Source organism: Plasmodium yoelii, assembly GCF_900002385.2.
Source record: "Plasmodium yoelii strain 17X genome assembly, chromosome: 13".
In the NCBI taxonomy this organism is placed as follows: Eukaryota; Apicomplexa; class Aconoidasida; order Haemosporida; family Plasmodiidae; genus Plasmodium; species Plasmodium yoelii.
This window is the reverse complement of record NC_036185.2, coordinates 847,202-863,419: the sequence shown is the minus strand read 5'-3', so window position 1 is coordinate 863,419 and position 16,218 is coordinate 847,202. Positions and strand designations below refer to the sequence as shown.

At 21.4% G+C, this 16,218-nt stretch overlaps 7 protein-coding genes across 7 annotated transcripts; 3 read left to right on the top strand and 4 right to left on the bottom strand.

Moving 5' to 3' along the window:
• Window positions 1–952: 952 nt before the first annotated feature.
• PY17X_1315000 (conserved Plasmodium protein, unknown function) lies at window positions 953–2,373 on the top strand (the record flags this gene model as incomplete). Its single annotated transcript, XM_022957047.1, has 6 exons — window positions 953–1,198; window positions 1,321–1,389; window positions 1,549–1,646; window positions 1,749–1,809; window positions 1,933–2,077; window positions 2,243–2,373. 6 exons carry the CDS (start codon window positions 953–955, stop codon window positions 2,371–2,373), a joined length of 750 nt encoding a protein of 249 aa, XP_022813530.1.
• Window positions 2,374–2,748: 375 nt separating this feature from the next.
• Window positions 2,749–3,348, bottom strand: PY17X_1314900 (mitochondrial ribosomal protein S14 precursor, putative; the record flags this gene model as incomplete). Its single annotated transcript, XM_718900.2, has 2 exons — window positions 2,749–2,901; window positions 3,163–3,348. The coding sequence occupies 2 exons, from the start codon at window positions 3,346–3,348 to the stop codon at window positions 2,749–2,751; spliced, it is 339 nt and encodes a 112-aa protein (XP_723993.2).
• Window positions 3,349–4,504: 1,156 nt separating this feature from the next.
• PY17X_1314800 (conserved protein, unknown function) lies at window positions 4,505–6,300 on the bottom strand (the record flags this gene model as incomplete). The annotated part of the gene is made up of 2 exons (XM_022957046.1): window positions 4,505–5,941; window positions 6,136–6,300. The coding sequence occupies 2 exons, from the start codon at window positions 6,298–6,300 to the stop codon at window positions 4,505–4,507; spliced, it is 1,602 nt and encodes a 533-aa protein (XP_022813529.1).
• A 738-nt stretch (window positions 6,301–7,038) lies between these two features.
• On the top strand, window positions 7,039–7,812 carry PY17X_1314700 (conserved Plasmodium protein, unknown function; the record flags this gene model as incomplete). Its single annotated transcript, XM_022957045.1, has 3 exons — window positions 7,039–7,228; window positions 7,505–7,589; window positions 7,719–7,812. The coding sequence occupies 3 exons, from the start codon at window positions 7,039–7,041 to the stop codon at window positions 7,810–7,812; spliced, it is 369 nt and encodes a 122-aa protein (XP_022813528.1).
• A 584-nt stretch (window positions 7,813–8,396) lies between these two features.
• Window positions 8,397–9,890, bottom strand: PY17X_1314600 (40S ribosomal protein S5, putative; the record flags this gene model as incomplete). Its single annotated transcript, XM_022957044.1, has 4 exons — window positions 8,397–8,543; window positions 8,716–9,301; window positions 9,470–9,545; window positions 9,884–9,890. The coding sequence occupies 4 exons, from the start codon at window positions 9,888–9,890 to the stop codon at window positions 8,397–8,399; spliced, it is 816 nt and encodes a 271-aa protein (XP_022813527.1).
• A 2,001-nt stretch (window positions 9,891–11,891) lies between these two features.
• PY17X_1314500 (glutaminyl-peptide cyclotransferase, putative) lies at window positions 11,892–14,051 on the top strand (the record flags this gene model as incomplete). Its single annotated transcript, XM_022957043.1, has 3 exons — window positions 11,892–11,968; window positions 12,839–13,697; window positions 13,848–14,051. 3 exons carry the CDS (start codon window positions 11,892–11,894, stop codon window positions 14,049–14,051), a joined length of 1,140 nt encoding a protein of 379 aa, XP_022813526.1.
• Window positions 14,052–14,631: 580 nt separating this feature from the next.
• On the bottom strand, window positions 14,632–15,576 carry PY17X_1314400 (heme detoxification protein, putative; the record flags this gene model as incomplete). Its single annotated transcript, XM_022957042.1, has 3 exons — window positions 14,632–14,829; window positions 14,951–15,153; window positions 15,348–15,576. The coding sequence occupies 3 exons, from the start codon at window positions 15,574–15,576 to the stop codon at window positions 14,632–14,634; spliced, it is 630 nt and encodes a 209-aa protein (XP_022813525.1).
• Between the last annotated feature and the right edge of the window lie 642 nt (window positions 15,577–16,218).

Here is a 16,218-nt window from a genome sequence, read left to right as displayed (position 1 = left end):
AAGACAACATATTTATAAAAATATTGTCATAAATGTGATTCTATTTATTATTAGATAATTATAGAATGATACTGTTTATAAACGTTTTCTGCTATCATGAGATATTGTCATGAAAACTATTTTATTTTATTTTATTTAATTTTATGTAAAAATATACTCATGTAGGATATAAAAGTTTGATTGAATATTTTTGACACCCTTTAAATGTATAACATTCTAATGGCCTAATAATATATATATATAATAATAATTCTTATATTATAAAATTGATATTTTTTTTTTATAAAATATTGACATATGTAAATATTTTTTAATATATATATATTTTTCTTTTCAAAATAGTATGAAGGATTAGGGTTTGTGTTTCCGATTTGCTTTGGGTTTGTGATGAATCATATATTTTTATTATCATTATTATTATCATTATCATTATTATTTTTATTATCATTATTATTATCATTATCATTATTATTATCATTATCATTATTATTATCATTATCATTATTATTATCATTATCATTATTATTATTTTATATATGATTAATTATAAATGCACTCAAAGCATATGATCTATACTTTTTATTAAGATTTATAATTATTGTTCTATTCAATTTAAACGTTGTTATAGGGATAAAGATATTTTCCCCCAATTTATGTAGGCATATTTGAATGCTTGTATAATAGCGTGAATAATTGAGATAATATTTTTTATTGGTAAATAAATTATTAAAAAAAATATTGTTACATTAATTTTTATTTCATATATTTTTTAATGGATATAATATTAAAAAATAAACGTTATTTGAAAAAAATATATTTTTTATAATGCAAAATATAACGATGGTTGTTATGCTATACAAATATATTTTTTAAATATTTTAAAAGCTAAAAAAATTTTAAGTGATAGTTTTGAATATATATATATGCATATTTATACAACAAGAAGGGGAATATGGTTTTAGTTCCTCAAAAATTAATTGTTCATTATAATCATTGTTCTATAAAAAATGTTGGTGAAACTTTCATAGATTATATAAATGTCCAATTATTTTTTTTAAAAAATGTTTTAAAATGTCCTTTTATATATTTAGTAGAGGAAACTCACCCAATTAGCAATTATAAGGGGTTTCCATATGCTTTTAATACATTAGAGGGAAATATTTTATATGGAGAAGATATTGTCAACTATATGAAAAATGTAATTAATATAGATAAATTATTATGTATTTAAAAAATCATAATATGTCAAATAATAACCTTGCCACTAAACATGCCCCAATATATATGCATTTTATATATTTTGAAAATTTTTCACTTCAGCTTTATTTATTTGACTCTGTCAACTATGAAGCGTATTATGGAATCGTCAGCGAGCTAAAGGCAATACTGGTATATGCTTATAATACGAAAGAAAATAAATGAACAGATAAATGAATAGATAAATGGATGAATAAATGAATGAATAAATGGATAGATAAGTGCAAACACACATTTATAATAAAGCATGTCTGTTTACAAATATATTTAAATTAACCCTTTTATTTATAGATATACTATCTATGGGAAGATAAAGAAATTTACAATAACTTTACAAAAAAAATATACCGAGATAACTTTTTTTATCTCTATTATATTTATATAATAAGGTAAACAGATATATATATATATATATAGGGAATACTATATACCGAACTATATATGTGTGTATAAATAAATGGACAAACTAAATACAATTTTTTATCTTATAGAAAACTAAAAAACGAAAATTTGGAAAAATGTAAAACATTCGGATTAGATAATCACAATTTTGTTAGTACTATATGTGAAAAATACAAAAATATATTATATGATAATTTAATAAAAAATATTATGGTTTTTATTTTTGTTATATGATTTTATCCATTATATCTCATATTTGTATTTAATTTATAGAATATAAAAAGATTGAAGGAAATTTTAAATATACTAGATAGTATTTTGTGTGGTGATACGGGGCCACAGAAGGAGGACAGTGTTTGTTATTTTCACTCAATTTGTTTTTCCATTTTATCAATTTTCTATTCAATACCTTCAAAATGTAAGACAACATTATTTTATCGTGTCATTTATGATTTAATACTATAAAATATTTTATGAGATTGTGGAAAAAATAATAATTTATAATTTAAATATATAACAATATTAACATTATTGCTGATTTTTTTATTTATTTCTCATTTTTTTGTTAATCTGATGACAATAGTTAACAGTGAATTATTGGATACCTTAATGTCAAAACCCAATTTAATAAATTTTGTAAAAAATCTTAATAGCATATATAATGTGTGGAAAAACGAAAAATCATTTCTTTTAGGAGTTCGAGAAATATCTTAATTTATGCAAATAATATTTAGGAAATGAACAAAAAATAAATCGAATTACAACAGTATGAATATTATTACATTGCCCCAATGTTATAATGAGAGAACTTTATTTTCTCGAATGAAAATTATTATATTTCGTATGTTTACAAAAAAATTTAACTTTTTAACAAAATAAAATTGATATTTTTAAATAAATAAAATAATAGAAAAAATAGTATACTTATGCTACCAAAAATTATATATCTCATATGCATTAAAAATATACATAAGCAAATATCATATAATGTTTATTTGGTTGTTTGTGTGTGTGTGTGTTTTTTTTTTTTTTTTTTTAAAAAGCCAAATATATAATTTATTAAAAAAAAAATAATAATTTGTATTTTTTTTATCTGAACAAGTCAGGTCTATAACCATATTTTTTTAACCAACCTTCTCTAGCTGTTTGAAAAAATGCCATTTTTGCCATTCTAGTAAATTTATAAATTCCTCGTGAATAGCCTCCTTGTATACACCTCATACGTATTCGGTTAATTCCTACCTAATTTTAATAAAAAGGGGATGGTATATATTTGTAAAAATGTGTGTGTAAAATAAAATGCCATTATATCTATGTATGTACATATATTATTATGTATATATACATTTTAACATAAGAGAAATAAAATTTGGAGTTATAAAATACGAATTGAAATTATACAATTTAGCATTATTCTCTATAATAATTTTAGTAATTATTTTGGTGTAAATATAATTTTTTTAAAAATTAATTTTTTTTTTTTTTTTTTTTTAATATGTATACTTTATTGTTTATTCTTATATGTCCTTTAAATCCCAAATTTTCGAAAATGTTTTTATAAATTCTAGTATTTACTTCAGATTCCATAAAAGCTCGTCTTGCTAAAATATCTCTATAAACATTTCTGTTATAACTTGGGAATCCTAAAGGTACTTGATTTAAATATGGTCCTGGGTCTCGCGCTGCCATTTAACTTGTTATGGAATATACATAAATTTTTTAATAATTATTTGTTATAATGTATAAACTTTTCAAAAAAAAAAATAATAATAAAATAAATATAGTATATATACTTATTTATTTATTACCATAAAAAGGGTATGCTAATAAAATAATTGTAGCATACATAATTATTTTATTATAAAACTTATTCTAAAAAAAAGTATAGTAAATTTCTAAATTATAAAATAAAAATAATTAATATCTCATTTTTTCAAACATATTTATTTTATTATTTTTTAAAATTTTCTACAAAAAATGTGCATATGAATATTTCAGTTAAAAGTTTTAAGGGCGCAATGTTATGCATACAAATACAGGGGGGAGATCAAATCCAATAAAAAATATCGTATATATATAATGAATAAAAATATGTGTTCATTTTATAAATGTAAACAAATTTGAATAGTCTATACTAAGTGAAATTTTTTTTTTTTTTTTATATCCCCCAATTTTTCAATTAAGAATAATATGATAAAATTTTGAATCACAAAATATGTGTAATGGGAATGGGTAATTTACACCTGAATTTTTGGAGGGGATAAATGTGTCAATTTATTTTGAGAAAGCTATTTCTTTTCATAAAACATGAAAATAGCTAGTTGTCTGTTTCGATAGATTTGGGGATACATTTTTTTTTAAAGATTCACAGATTCACCAAAAACGTTTAAATTCAAGTTATTTAAGATTCTTATAAAAATTAAAAAGGGTTTATCTACATATACAAGTTACATAGATATGCATTGCTCCTTATCTTATATCATAGAGCAAATTTTATAAAAAAAAACCAAAACAAATATATCCTCATATTTTTGCTTATTATAACATTATCGGTAATATAAAGACTTTTTTTGGTAAGGGGTCGAGGCATTAGTTTAGCAATGTAAATAAAAATGTAGAAGTAAGAAAATGTAGGAGTAAGAAAATGTAGGAGTAAGAAAATGTAGGAGTAAGAAAATGTAGGAGTAAGAAAATGTAGGAGTAAGAAAATGTAGGAGTAAGAAAATGTAGGAGTAAGAAAATGTAGGAGTAAGAAAATGTAGGAGTAAGAAAATGTAGGAGTAAGAAAATGTAGGAGTAAGAAAATGTAGAAGTAAAAAAAAAAATAAGTATGCGGATAGTTTCATCATTTCTTCGATAGATACTTTGGCTTGACTGCTACCATTTTAACCTTTTTATTATTTACTGTTTGAGAACTAATAATACATAATTCTTTTATATATTTTTGTACAAGTATGAAATTTTGATTTTTTTCTTTTATGTTTAAAATATCTAATAAAGTTAATATATCCATTTTTCCATTATTTTTTTCAATAATTTTTAATAAAATTTTAGCACAATTTTCTTTTTTTAATTGTATTTCATTTTTTCTAATTTTTTCTTTTATATATTCATTAATATTATGTATTTTATTAGTTTCATTTTTTTCATTTGTTTCATTTTTAATATTTGTACGTCCTCTATTATTATTATAATCATCTTCATCTTCATCATCTTCATCTTCATCTTCTTCATCATCATCTTCATCTTCTTCATCTTTTTCACTATCAAATTTATTATTTGTATCAATATCAGGATTATTATTTTTTCTTTTTTTATTAATTTTGTTTCCTTTATTTCTAACATGATCAATACCAATTTGTGATTTATTTTCTATATTTCTTTTTTTTATAATATTTTTATCTTTCATTATTGAATTAGTGTCTTGTTTATTTACTTCTTCATCATCATCATCATCATCATCGTCATCATCTTCTTCTTCTTCATCTTCATCATCAGAATATTGGTTTAATTCTTCATCTTCTTCATCATTTATTTGTTGTTTTAATAATGATTTCATAGCTTGGCCATATGATGTTAATATAGATTCTTCATTTCCAGAGTTGTTATCTGATTCTTCATTTTCATCTTCATCATCAAAAAATTCATGTGCAGATTCTTGGATATATAAATCTTCATCATCACTTCTTTTTCCATCATCATTATAATCCCAAGTTGATTTATTTTTTCTAATTTCTGTTATAGATAAAGCTGAATCAACATAATCGATTTCATCTTTATTTTCTCTTTTTTTTAATTTATATAAATTTTTTAATCTTTTTTTTTCTTGTTTTTTTAGTCCTAAATCATCATCAGAAGAGGAGTAATAATTTTTGAAGTTTTTACCAGAATGTACAGATGTAGTATTAGATATATTATCATGATTATTTATAAGTGTTTTTTTTTTAGATATATCTTTTGTTTTTAAATTAGTTTTCATAATTTCTTCTTTATTTTTTAATCTTTCAATAATTTCATCTAATCTTTTATTATTTTTTTCTATTTTTAATTTATTTTGTGTAATATCTGCATTATATACATTTAGTGACTTTTCTGACAAATCGGGTTCAAAAACTTGCCAATTTGAAACAGGGTATAATTCTGAATACTCTTCATTTTCAATTAAAACAAAGAATACATCTGTATTTAAATTACATTTTTTAGATACATAAGATTTATGATTTATTTTGCATTTATCTGTGGATGTGTTTTTCAGTAGCCAATAATTGGGTGTATCGTTTTCCTCATTTTCGAGCACCTTTTCAGGATTTTCATCTTTAGACTTTAAAAATGAAGAGAAGTGGCGAATTAAATATAGTCAATATGAAGAATGCATATATTTTTGCTTTTTTTTGCTTTTTTTTTCATTTTTTTTCATTTTTTTTGCTTTTTTTTGCTTTTTTTTTCATTTTTTTTCATTTTTTTTTCATTTCTTACTATGAATGTTACAGGAGGGGGCAATCTATCAATTTCATTATGATTTGTAAATCTTGAAATTATATATTTTACATTATCATTAAATTTGTTAATTCTGATTCGTTTATTACCATGTTTGGACAAATGGAAATCAGAATGTTTTATTACATCATTTTGTTCGTTCATTTTTATTTTTTTTAAATTTTTGAAAAAAAAAAAAAAAAAAAAAAAATCACTACTTTTGAAACGTGTATATTAATACAATTATTTGTGATAAGTACATCCTATTTATTCCAGTTCTATATTTTTTTGTGTGAACCAGTTAGTATGTACTTATGTTAAATACAAATTGATTTGCTTTCATGCTTCCTAAAAAAAATTAGAGTATGTTTTTAATTTATGATTATTGTTTATGGATATATAAATACGTATATGATTAAAAACGATCTCAAAATTGAATATTATCGGTAAAAAAATATTAATATATATATAACATATATTAGTTATATATATATATGATAAACATAAAGGTAATAAATAATAAATTAAGAAAAAGGGCAATTGCATATATATGCATTATATACTCTTGCATATCATCATACGTTTGTAGATAAAAAAATGGAAACAAAAGTAATAGGTAAAAAAAAATAAAAAAAAAAAAAAAAAAAAAAAAATAAAAAAAAATAAAAAAAATAATGCAATTTGAATAATTACCAATTTGAATATTACCAATTTGAATATTACCAATTTACTTCCCTTGATTTTTATTTAATAAAGTTATAACAATAACATGAGGATATCCATATTTAAAATAAAATAAGATTGAAAAAAGATATTAAAAGTTCTTTATAAAAGAATAATAATAATAATATATATAATAAATAAAATGATTTATTTTTTAGTTATTTTTTAAAAAGGGACAAAATGAATAAAGCAACAAAAAAAACAAAAAACCAAAATAATGTTACCACCCAAAAAAAGAAATTATTAGACACAAATATTCAAAATGATGAAAACGATTTAAATTATAATCCCTTTACAACAAAGGAAACGATAAAGCCATTTGATTTAGATATAGAAGATGACAAAATTGAAAAGACGGAGCATAGAAAAGGTAGGAAAAGTGAATAAGAAAAAAAATAATAAATATTTTGATAGTAAAACGGTATGGCAGTAAAACGGTATATGGATTCAGTTTGTTCTTAAACATGTGTGACATGATGGGCATTGCGTGGGTACACCCTCGCTGTATTATGATCACACCATGCTGCCATATTTTTGTTTTTATTTTTATTACTTTTATTACTTTTATTACTTTTATTACTTTTATTACTTTTATTACTTTTATTACTTTTATTACTTTTCATTTTCTACCTTTCTTACTTTCCAGACCCATTTAAGGAGTTGCTTAAGAAAAGGATACAAGAAATGAATGCCAAAGTTGAGCAAACCAAAGAAAACCGAGATGATGAAACGTAATAAATATTATAAAAATGTTAAACTTGATAATTAAGGACATATGCATATTCATTTATTTATTTACCTGCATTGGTCATACATTTGAACATATTTATTGTTATTTTTTATTTTTTTAAATTATATAGGGAAACATTCGAAAATGAAATAGAAAAATTTGGTAAGGAATGGTATGAAAAAAATTTAGTGAATGATGTTCCAAGAAAATTAACAATTATGTAATAAAGAGATGAAAAAAATATAATAAAAATAGAATATAATTAAACAAGTTCGTGGTTATTTATTATGATAAAATTGATATAAATTATTTTTTATTTTCCCACTTCAATTTATATAATTAACATTATTTTGTTTTATCAATAATATATAAATAAACACATTAAGACGTTATTTTTTATTCTTAAATAAAATTGAATTTTTTTTTTAAGACAATATGGGATTATATAATTTTTTCATTTGGTATAAAAAGTATTTAATAATTTTGTATACATATAAATATGGACAAAACAATTTTGTCAACATTTCAGATAAATAATTTGTGTTTTAAAAATGTTTTTTTTTAAATTTTACTTTATATAATTAGTTGTTTTTCGTTTTTTTTTTATTATATGTTTTAAAAACTAAGTAAAATCATAATATTAATTATTTAAATAAAAAAATATTATATATAGATATATATAAGATAAATAACATAATAACAAAAATGTTCAGAATTCACATAAATGGCGCAGTTACTATTAAAATAATGTACATATGATTCATTAATATTCCTACTTAGCTACATATATATATGTTTTATTCTATGATTAAATCATGGTTTTAATTCCTTTTACATTTTGATATGTTTCAAGAAAATCAGACCATTCTTCATATGGCGATTTGTCGAATTTGGTTACTTTCCATAAATCTGGGGTTAAATATCCGTATGTTTTACTCAAAGCATTGAAGATAGCCTATGAAAAAAAAAAAAAAAAATTAGCATAAATATGTATATAATTTGGGGATTTTTTTTTGCATTTTCTGCATTTTTTGCATTTTCTGCATTTTTTGCATTTTCTGCATTTTTTGCATTTTCTGCATTTTTTGCATTTTCTGCATTTTCTGCATTTTTTGCATTTTTCATACTCTTAAAAAGTTTCCCCTAGTTTTAGTTTTTCCACAAGAAGATGAAAAACAATCTTTAATTCCGGCAAAATTTAACATTTTTTTTGTTGTTGGTGCACCGACAATTTGTGTACCTCTTGGGGCTGGTATTAAACGAATACGAACACTACCACATTTTCCTGAAACTTTCATAGGTACTGTGTGTGGATCTCCAATTTTATTACCCCAATAACCTCTTCTAACTGGTATTAAAGAAAGTTTTGCTGCAATTATAGCTCCTCTTATAGCAGTAGCAACTTCTTTTGCACATTTTACTCCTAAACCACAATGTCCATTTCCATCACCAATTGCTACAAAAGCTTTAAATCGTGTTCTTTGACCTGCACGTGTTTGTTTTTGTACAGGCATAATTTTTACAACGTCATCTTTTAATGGGTGTGCACATTCATTTGGTTGGAAAAAATAATCAATAATTTGATATTCTTTAATTGGTAATGAATGTAAATATATTTCTTCAATTGATGATATTTTTCCTTCTTTTACTAATCTTCCTAATTTTGTTACTGGTACCCAGTTTTTTAAATCATCTTCTGCTGACCCTCTTCCTCTATAAATTTTTTAAATAATATGAAAATTTACATTAACTGTTCATATATTTTTTTTTAAATAAAGTATAAAAGCTAGCTGTGTTCATTTATAAATGTAAGATATTTATGTACATGATATAAAATAATATGAATAGTACATAATATATGAGTATAAAAATTATTTTTACCTTCCTCTTCCTCTTCCTCTAACACCTCTAGCTCCCCTAGCACCTCTTCCAAAACCTCTTGAAAAGCCTCCTCTATCTGTTATTTAAGGAAAAAGTATGTGTATATGAGTTTCGTAAAAATTAAATATAATATTATCTCAGAACTGTTATGTATTTAAAATTTTCTTTTTTTCTTTATTCATAATATATAATAGCACACATTAATATATAAGCATGATATATATATAACATAATAAATTAATATGTATGCTGGTATATGATACAAACATAAGGTATTATAAATACGAAATATTAATATCTATATAATAATAAAAATTATTAATTTTACAAAAGTATGGATTAAATAATAAAACACAGAAATATAAGTTTAAAATAGGTTATGGATGAAATGAAAAAATAAAATTTAAATATTACCTTCCATTGTTTTCGATTTTTATAGTATTATAATGTTAGTTTTTTTTAAAATACTTATGTTTTTTTGTATTTAATAAAATTTGTTGTTTATTTTACAAATATTATAAAAACCATTAATTTATTTGTTTTTTTTTTTTAATTTTGTAAATTTACATAGGATTATTATTATTATTCATTATTTTATTAATTTTTTTTTTTTATTTACAAGAATATTGTTCTTATTTTTTTTTTACAAAGTAATAATTTTTCTTACAATTTGTTTTTTTTTGCTATATATGCACAGATTGTATTTATTATATATTTTATGCATTATATAATATGGTATATAGAATATCCTCTTTTTTCAAAAGTTATTAATATATTTTTTCTTATAGAAAAAAAAATTAAAAATAATAAAAAAAAATTATGTATACATATATAATATACATACAGTTTTAATACGTATGTTGTGTTAAAGGTGGGAATTGCCCTTAAGAAAAAAAAAAAAGCCGGAAAAATAATATTTGGTAATTTGGAGAAGATATTAAAAATTTAAGAAGCTAATATAATATATTATTATATATATCCTCATATAATGCATATGAAAATAATAAATTTTGTTAAAAAAATTGGTGATATATATAGAAAATATGGAATAACCGACCTTTAAATTAATATACTTATTATTATATTGCCTTATATTATTTATCTTCAAAAAAAATATAAATAAAACCCTATATATTTTAATATGCATATATATTTAAGTATATAGACCAAATCAGCCTTAAAAGGCAAGTCCATTTAGTAAACAAATAAAATATTCTGTAAAATAAATTAATAAAATGTATTATTTTATCATAAAAAAAATAAGTGTAAATTGTTAAATATATATATTTTAAAGAGTAATTTTTTATATGTATTTTACTTAGTATAAAATAATAATTTTAAGTTTTTAAATATAATAAAGAGGTATTCATAAAAATATACGGAAAAAATTGTCATATCACTTTTATCCCTATGCATAGAAAAATAATACCACCACTAATACATTTCTCATATATAATTTAATACTTAAAAAATGCTTTATTTTGGCATAATAATTTAATAATAAATTTTTCATTTTTTAAATAAATATTTTTTTTTCGTAAAATATATATTTAATAAGATTATCTGACACAATGGATAAATAAATATAATTACAATTTAATGAAAGGGGGGAATTAAATGTTTTTACTATAGCTAGTACATTTTTTCTAAACCGTATTTTTTTTTTTTTTTTTTTTTTTTTTTTTTGGAAGAATTTCCTTTTGTTCCCTATATGGGCTTGGTGTATTTTTTCTTTCAGTTGTTCACAATTGTACATATATAAGGATACTTGTATTTTTTTATTTTTTTATTTTATTTTATTTATTTTATTTTTTTATTTATATGGAATGTAAAATAAGGGGGAACAGGGTAAAATAAACTAATATACATTTGAGACGGGCTTAAAAAAATGTTAACATATATTAATTAAAATTGTAAAATAAATGTTTGCATATTTATATAAATATATTTCGCATACAAAAATAAAACGAGTTACCACAATTTCCGAGCACTTTAAATAAATATAAAAAATAAGTATAAAAATAATTAAAAATAAGTATAAAAATAAATGTAAAAATAAATGTAAAAATAAATGTAAAAATAAATAATTTGTTTCAGTTTTGTTATATGTATAAAAAAATAACTATGGACATATTATATATACACATTATGTATTAAATATTTGCCTGTGTTAAACTTATTTTTATAAACAAATGATGTGACAATTAAAAAATGAAATAAAATAAAATGAAATAAAATAAAATAAAATAAAACAAGTTCCTTTTCCTTGAATTAATTACTGTAATGTATTTGAATATATTTATATATAATAAACTTTTTATTTCTTTTTTTTTTTTTATGTGTGCCAAATAAGTGTAAGCCAATATCCCACCACACCCCAAAAAAAAAATAAGGGGAGAGTCAAACAAAATTATTGAAAAATATGGCAAATAAATTAGTTGCAAGAAAAAAAATAGCTACCCATATTATTCGGGAAAATAGTCTTGTAAAAAAAAAAAGGTTATAAAAATGTGAAAAAATGTGAAGAAATGTGAAAAAATGTCAGCGTATATATATATATATATATTGTATAGACATATTTATTTGTTGTGTACATGCTAATTTATTTTTTATTTGATTTACCTTTTTTTTGTAACTGTACCACTAAATTAAAATTAGTGGCCCTGATCAATGCCATTTTTTTGTATGCACATATATATATAGACATATTTATAAGAAAATGAGAAAAAAAATTATAGAGCATCTCACCATTTGTTTATCAAATTATATTATAATTAAAACAAGACATGTGTGTAACTGGGTTCATTTAAAAAAAAAACAAAAAATAAAAAATAAAAATTGAAAATAAAAATTGAAAATCTGTGCTTATTTTTTACAATTTATCATAATTGTGGTTCATTTTTTACAAGTTTGTTTTTTTTTTTTTTAAAAAACGTTTTATCACATATTATTTATGAATATATTTATTAATTTGACAACTCATTTGTTTAATTACATTTTGATTTATAATGAGAACATGCATAAATTTATTTAAGGGTCTCTCTTTAATTTTCTTTATCGTTTTAAAAAATAAAAAATTGAATTATGGAAATATTTGGTTGATTGTATAATTATGTGTGTTTATCAGTTGTGTGCATATACACAGTAACATGTATATATAATTTTGTGGTCATATTATAATATATGTAAATTTGTATAATTTTGTATAATTTTACACTCATTTGTATTCATTTAACATTTTAATATATATATGTATGTATATATATGTATGTATATATGTATGTATAATATACATGTGCATGTAGATATAGCCTTAAAATAATATATGTTTTTAACATAAAAAAATAATTTTACAATGTGTCTTCGTAGATCTCTAAAAAGGGTCGTGATCCTTGTGATAATAATATGTATGCTAATTGCTGCTACGGTTCTGTTAATTCTTCATTTTGTTTTAAATGGGAATAGTAATTATCCTATTGATATAGGAATTTATTCATACGAGATAATAAATAAATATAACCATATCCATGATCCAATAATTGGGAAGCAAGCAAATGTTGATTCGATAATACATCAAAGATATATAAATAATCACCCTTTTACGCAAGGTTTATTATATATAGATGGGAATACATTAATAGAATCATCTGGATTATATGCAGTTAGCTATTTAAGGAAATTTAAACTAAATACAGGAGCTACTGAACGTTATTATAATTTAACAAATAACTATTTTGCTGAAGGAATAGCATTAGTTGTAGAACCAGAAACATATCGAAAATTTATATTTGTATTAACATATAAAGAAAACACAATATTAGTATTTGATTATAATACATTTGAATTATATAACACATTTGAACATGATTTAAACGGATATGGATTAACATCAAATTTAGATCCTATACATTCTATAGAAGATTTAAAAAATGGTAAATTTGCAAATTATCAAAAATTATGGACTACATCAGGAAGTGAATTTTTATACGAATTAGAGATTCCAAACAATTTTAAAAAAACAAATAAAATAAATATAATTAACAAAAAAAAAGTAACATGTGCTGGATTTACTATCAAACATATTAACGAATTAGAATACCATTTACAAGAAAAAACAATTTATGCTAACATATTTATGACAAATTTAGTAATAGAAATTGATATTTCTAGAGGATCATGTCTCAAGATAATTAACCTTAGTGGTTTAATTGACCAAAACACAAATAAGGTAACAATATAATATGCATAATTATTTTTTGCACCGTTTCACTATTTGCACCGTTTTAATATATTCCCACATTTGAAGCACATCAAATGGAGCAAACAACGTGCACATACATATACATGTGCACAATTAAATTTTTTATTTATTTTATAGCAAAAGACGGAAAGAAATAGGGAATCCTTCTTAAACGGAATAGCAATAAATCCGGTAAATAGTAAAGAAGCCCTTCCGAATTTATTGGTAACTGGTAAGTTTTGGCCAAATTTATTTGAAATAAAACTTGTAAAAACAAATGGAATGAATCCTAATTCAGTATTGGTTGAATATTTTAAAACTATTAGACATAATAACCCTTAGGGAAAATATGAACATTGTTTATGTGCTTAATTTTGCGTATTTATCGCGTTATTTTATTTTTTTATTTATATAGTTAATTAAAATGTATTCCTAATTAGCACTTTTAAATACATTCCTTAATTTTTCATTTAAAATGTGTTGCATGGAATATGCTGATATTTAATTTCTGAATTTGATAATTCAGCATTTCGTGTTTGTCATTGTTATTTTTGCTATATATGGTTATTTTTACTATATGTGGTTATTTTTACTATATGTGGTTATTTTTACTATATATAGTTATTTTTTTTTTTTTCATTTTTTTGTTTTATAAATTTAAAGTTAGTAATAATAAAAATATGTATGAACATATATAGTCCCCAAAAGAACAAATTAGTTTCCTTTAAAATGAAAATAAATAGACATTATAAAGGGCGTAAAAAATGTAAAAAAATGTAAAAAAATGTAAAAAAATGTAAAAAAATGTACAAAAAATGTACAAAAAATGTATGAAAAATGTGTAAAAAATAATTATATTAAAATTGGATTATTTAATTATATTTACTAAATTAACATATGGAAAAGTTTCATTTAAATAGTACTAAAAAATTATTGGCTTATCTATGATATGAATTATGCCATTATGACATTTCATATTGGGTCTTATAATTTTTGCTTCATTTAAATATATAGAATGATCACAATTTTTAAATTCCCCTTCTATTTTTACAATTATGTCGTTATTTACTAAAGTTTGTATTTTTTCTGGGGCCTCTCTTTTTTCATTATACATTAGCCACTGAAAATGTGAAAAGTGGAAAAATGTGAAAAAAAAATTCATAAAAATATATTGCTGTTCATATGAATATGTAAATAGTATTGCATGGTAATAATTTTTTTAATAAGTTTCGTTTACTAACTGGCTGATAGGATGAGCCATATAAATCTCTATACATCCACAGACCTTTAGTAAAATGATTTAAAACAAACTCAGACATTTTATTATCATCTTTATATAATTTATTTAAACTATTTGTACTCAATAAATTTAAGGCTTCGTCTGATGGAAGAAATCCCGTATAAGGCCCTTCCAATGACAGCTCGTGAATTAGCGATGAGCTAGCTAAAAAAAAAAAAAAAATAAAATAAAAAAAAAATAAAATAAAAAAAAAAATAAGAATAAATAAATAAAAATATATAAGAATACATAAGAACAAATAAGAACAAAATAACGTTGCACACACTAGCGGAGGTGTAGGTTGAATATTGGTACAGATTTATTAGACTAAATTGAAGAATAGAAAATTAAAAAGTAACCATTTGTATTTCTTAAAAGAGTTGAAAAGTTTTTTAATTCATTATGGGAAAATATTAAATTAATTACAGTCCTCCTAACAGGTTTATGTTCAAAACACCAATAAACCTTTCTATTAATACTTTCTGGATCATTTGTTACTTTTTGTGGTTTTCTTAAACCGCCACTACGTGTGTAACTTCTTTTAAGAACTAAATTATACAATTTTTTTTTCATATTTTTCGGAAACATTCACATAAATATTGCATATATGGCATATATGCGTACACATGCGCAAACACTAGTATAGCATACTTAAAAAAAATGAATGCAAGGATGCGCACATATATATATATATATATATATATATATATATATATATATATATATATATATATATATATTTTAAATGTTCCGTCTGAATAAGAGATACATTTTTTTAATTTGGCTATTTTATTTTTTAGGATTGATGGTAAATTATAGTTATTTTTTACAAACGTACAAGGAGTTATTTATTAATGATACTTTACGAGTATAAACATTTTTCCATTTTTACTAAACACAAAAAATATAAAATATTGGCATATTATGTTTGCTCTTATTATATATAAAATATTATTGATAGCAACAGCATAAAAATAGTATAGTGGCTGTAAAAAAAGAAAAGAAAAACAATCATATAAAATATATTAGTTTTACACTAAAATGGGAGTGGTTAAATTTTTTTATTTAAACTCGAATTATAATTTATATAAATATATTTTGTTTACAAAAAAAAATAAATAAAATAATATTTTTTATGCAAATTTTAAGTTCCACAAAAATATTTTACACTATAATAATGACGAACAAATTTAAAGTGCATGTTCTCACATTGAAAATGAGAAAAAATAT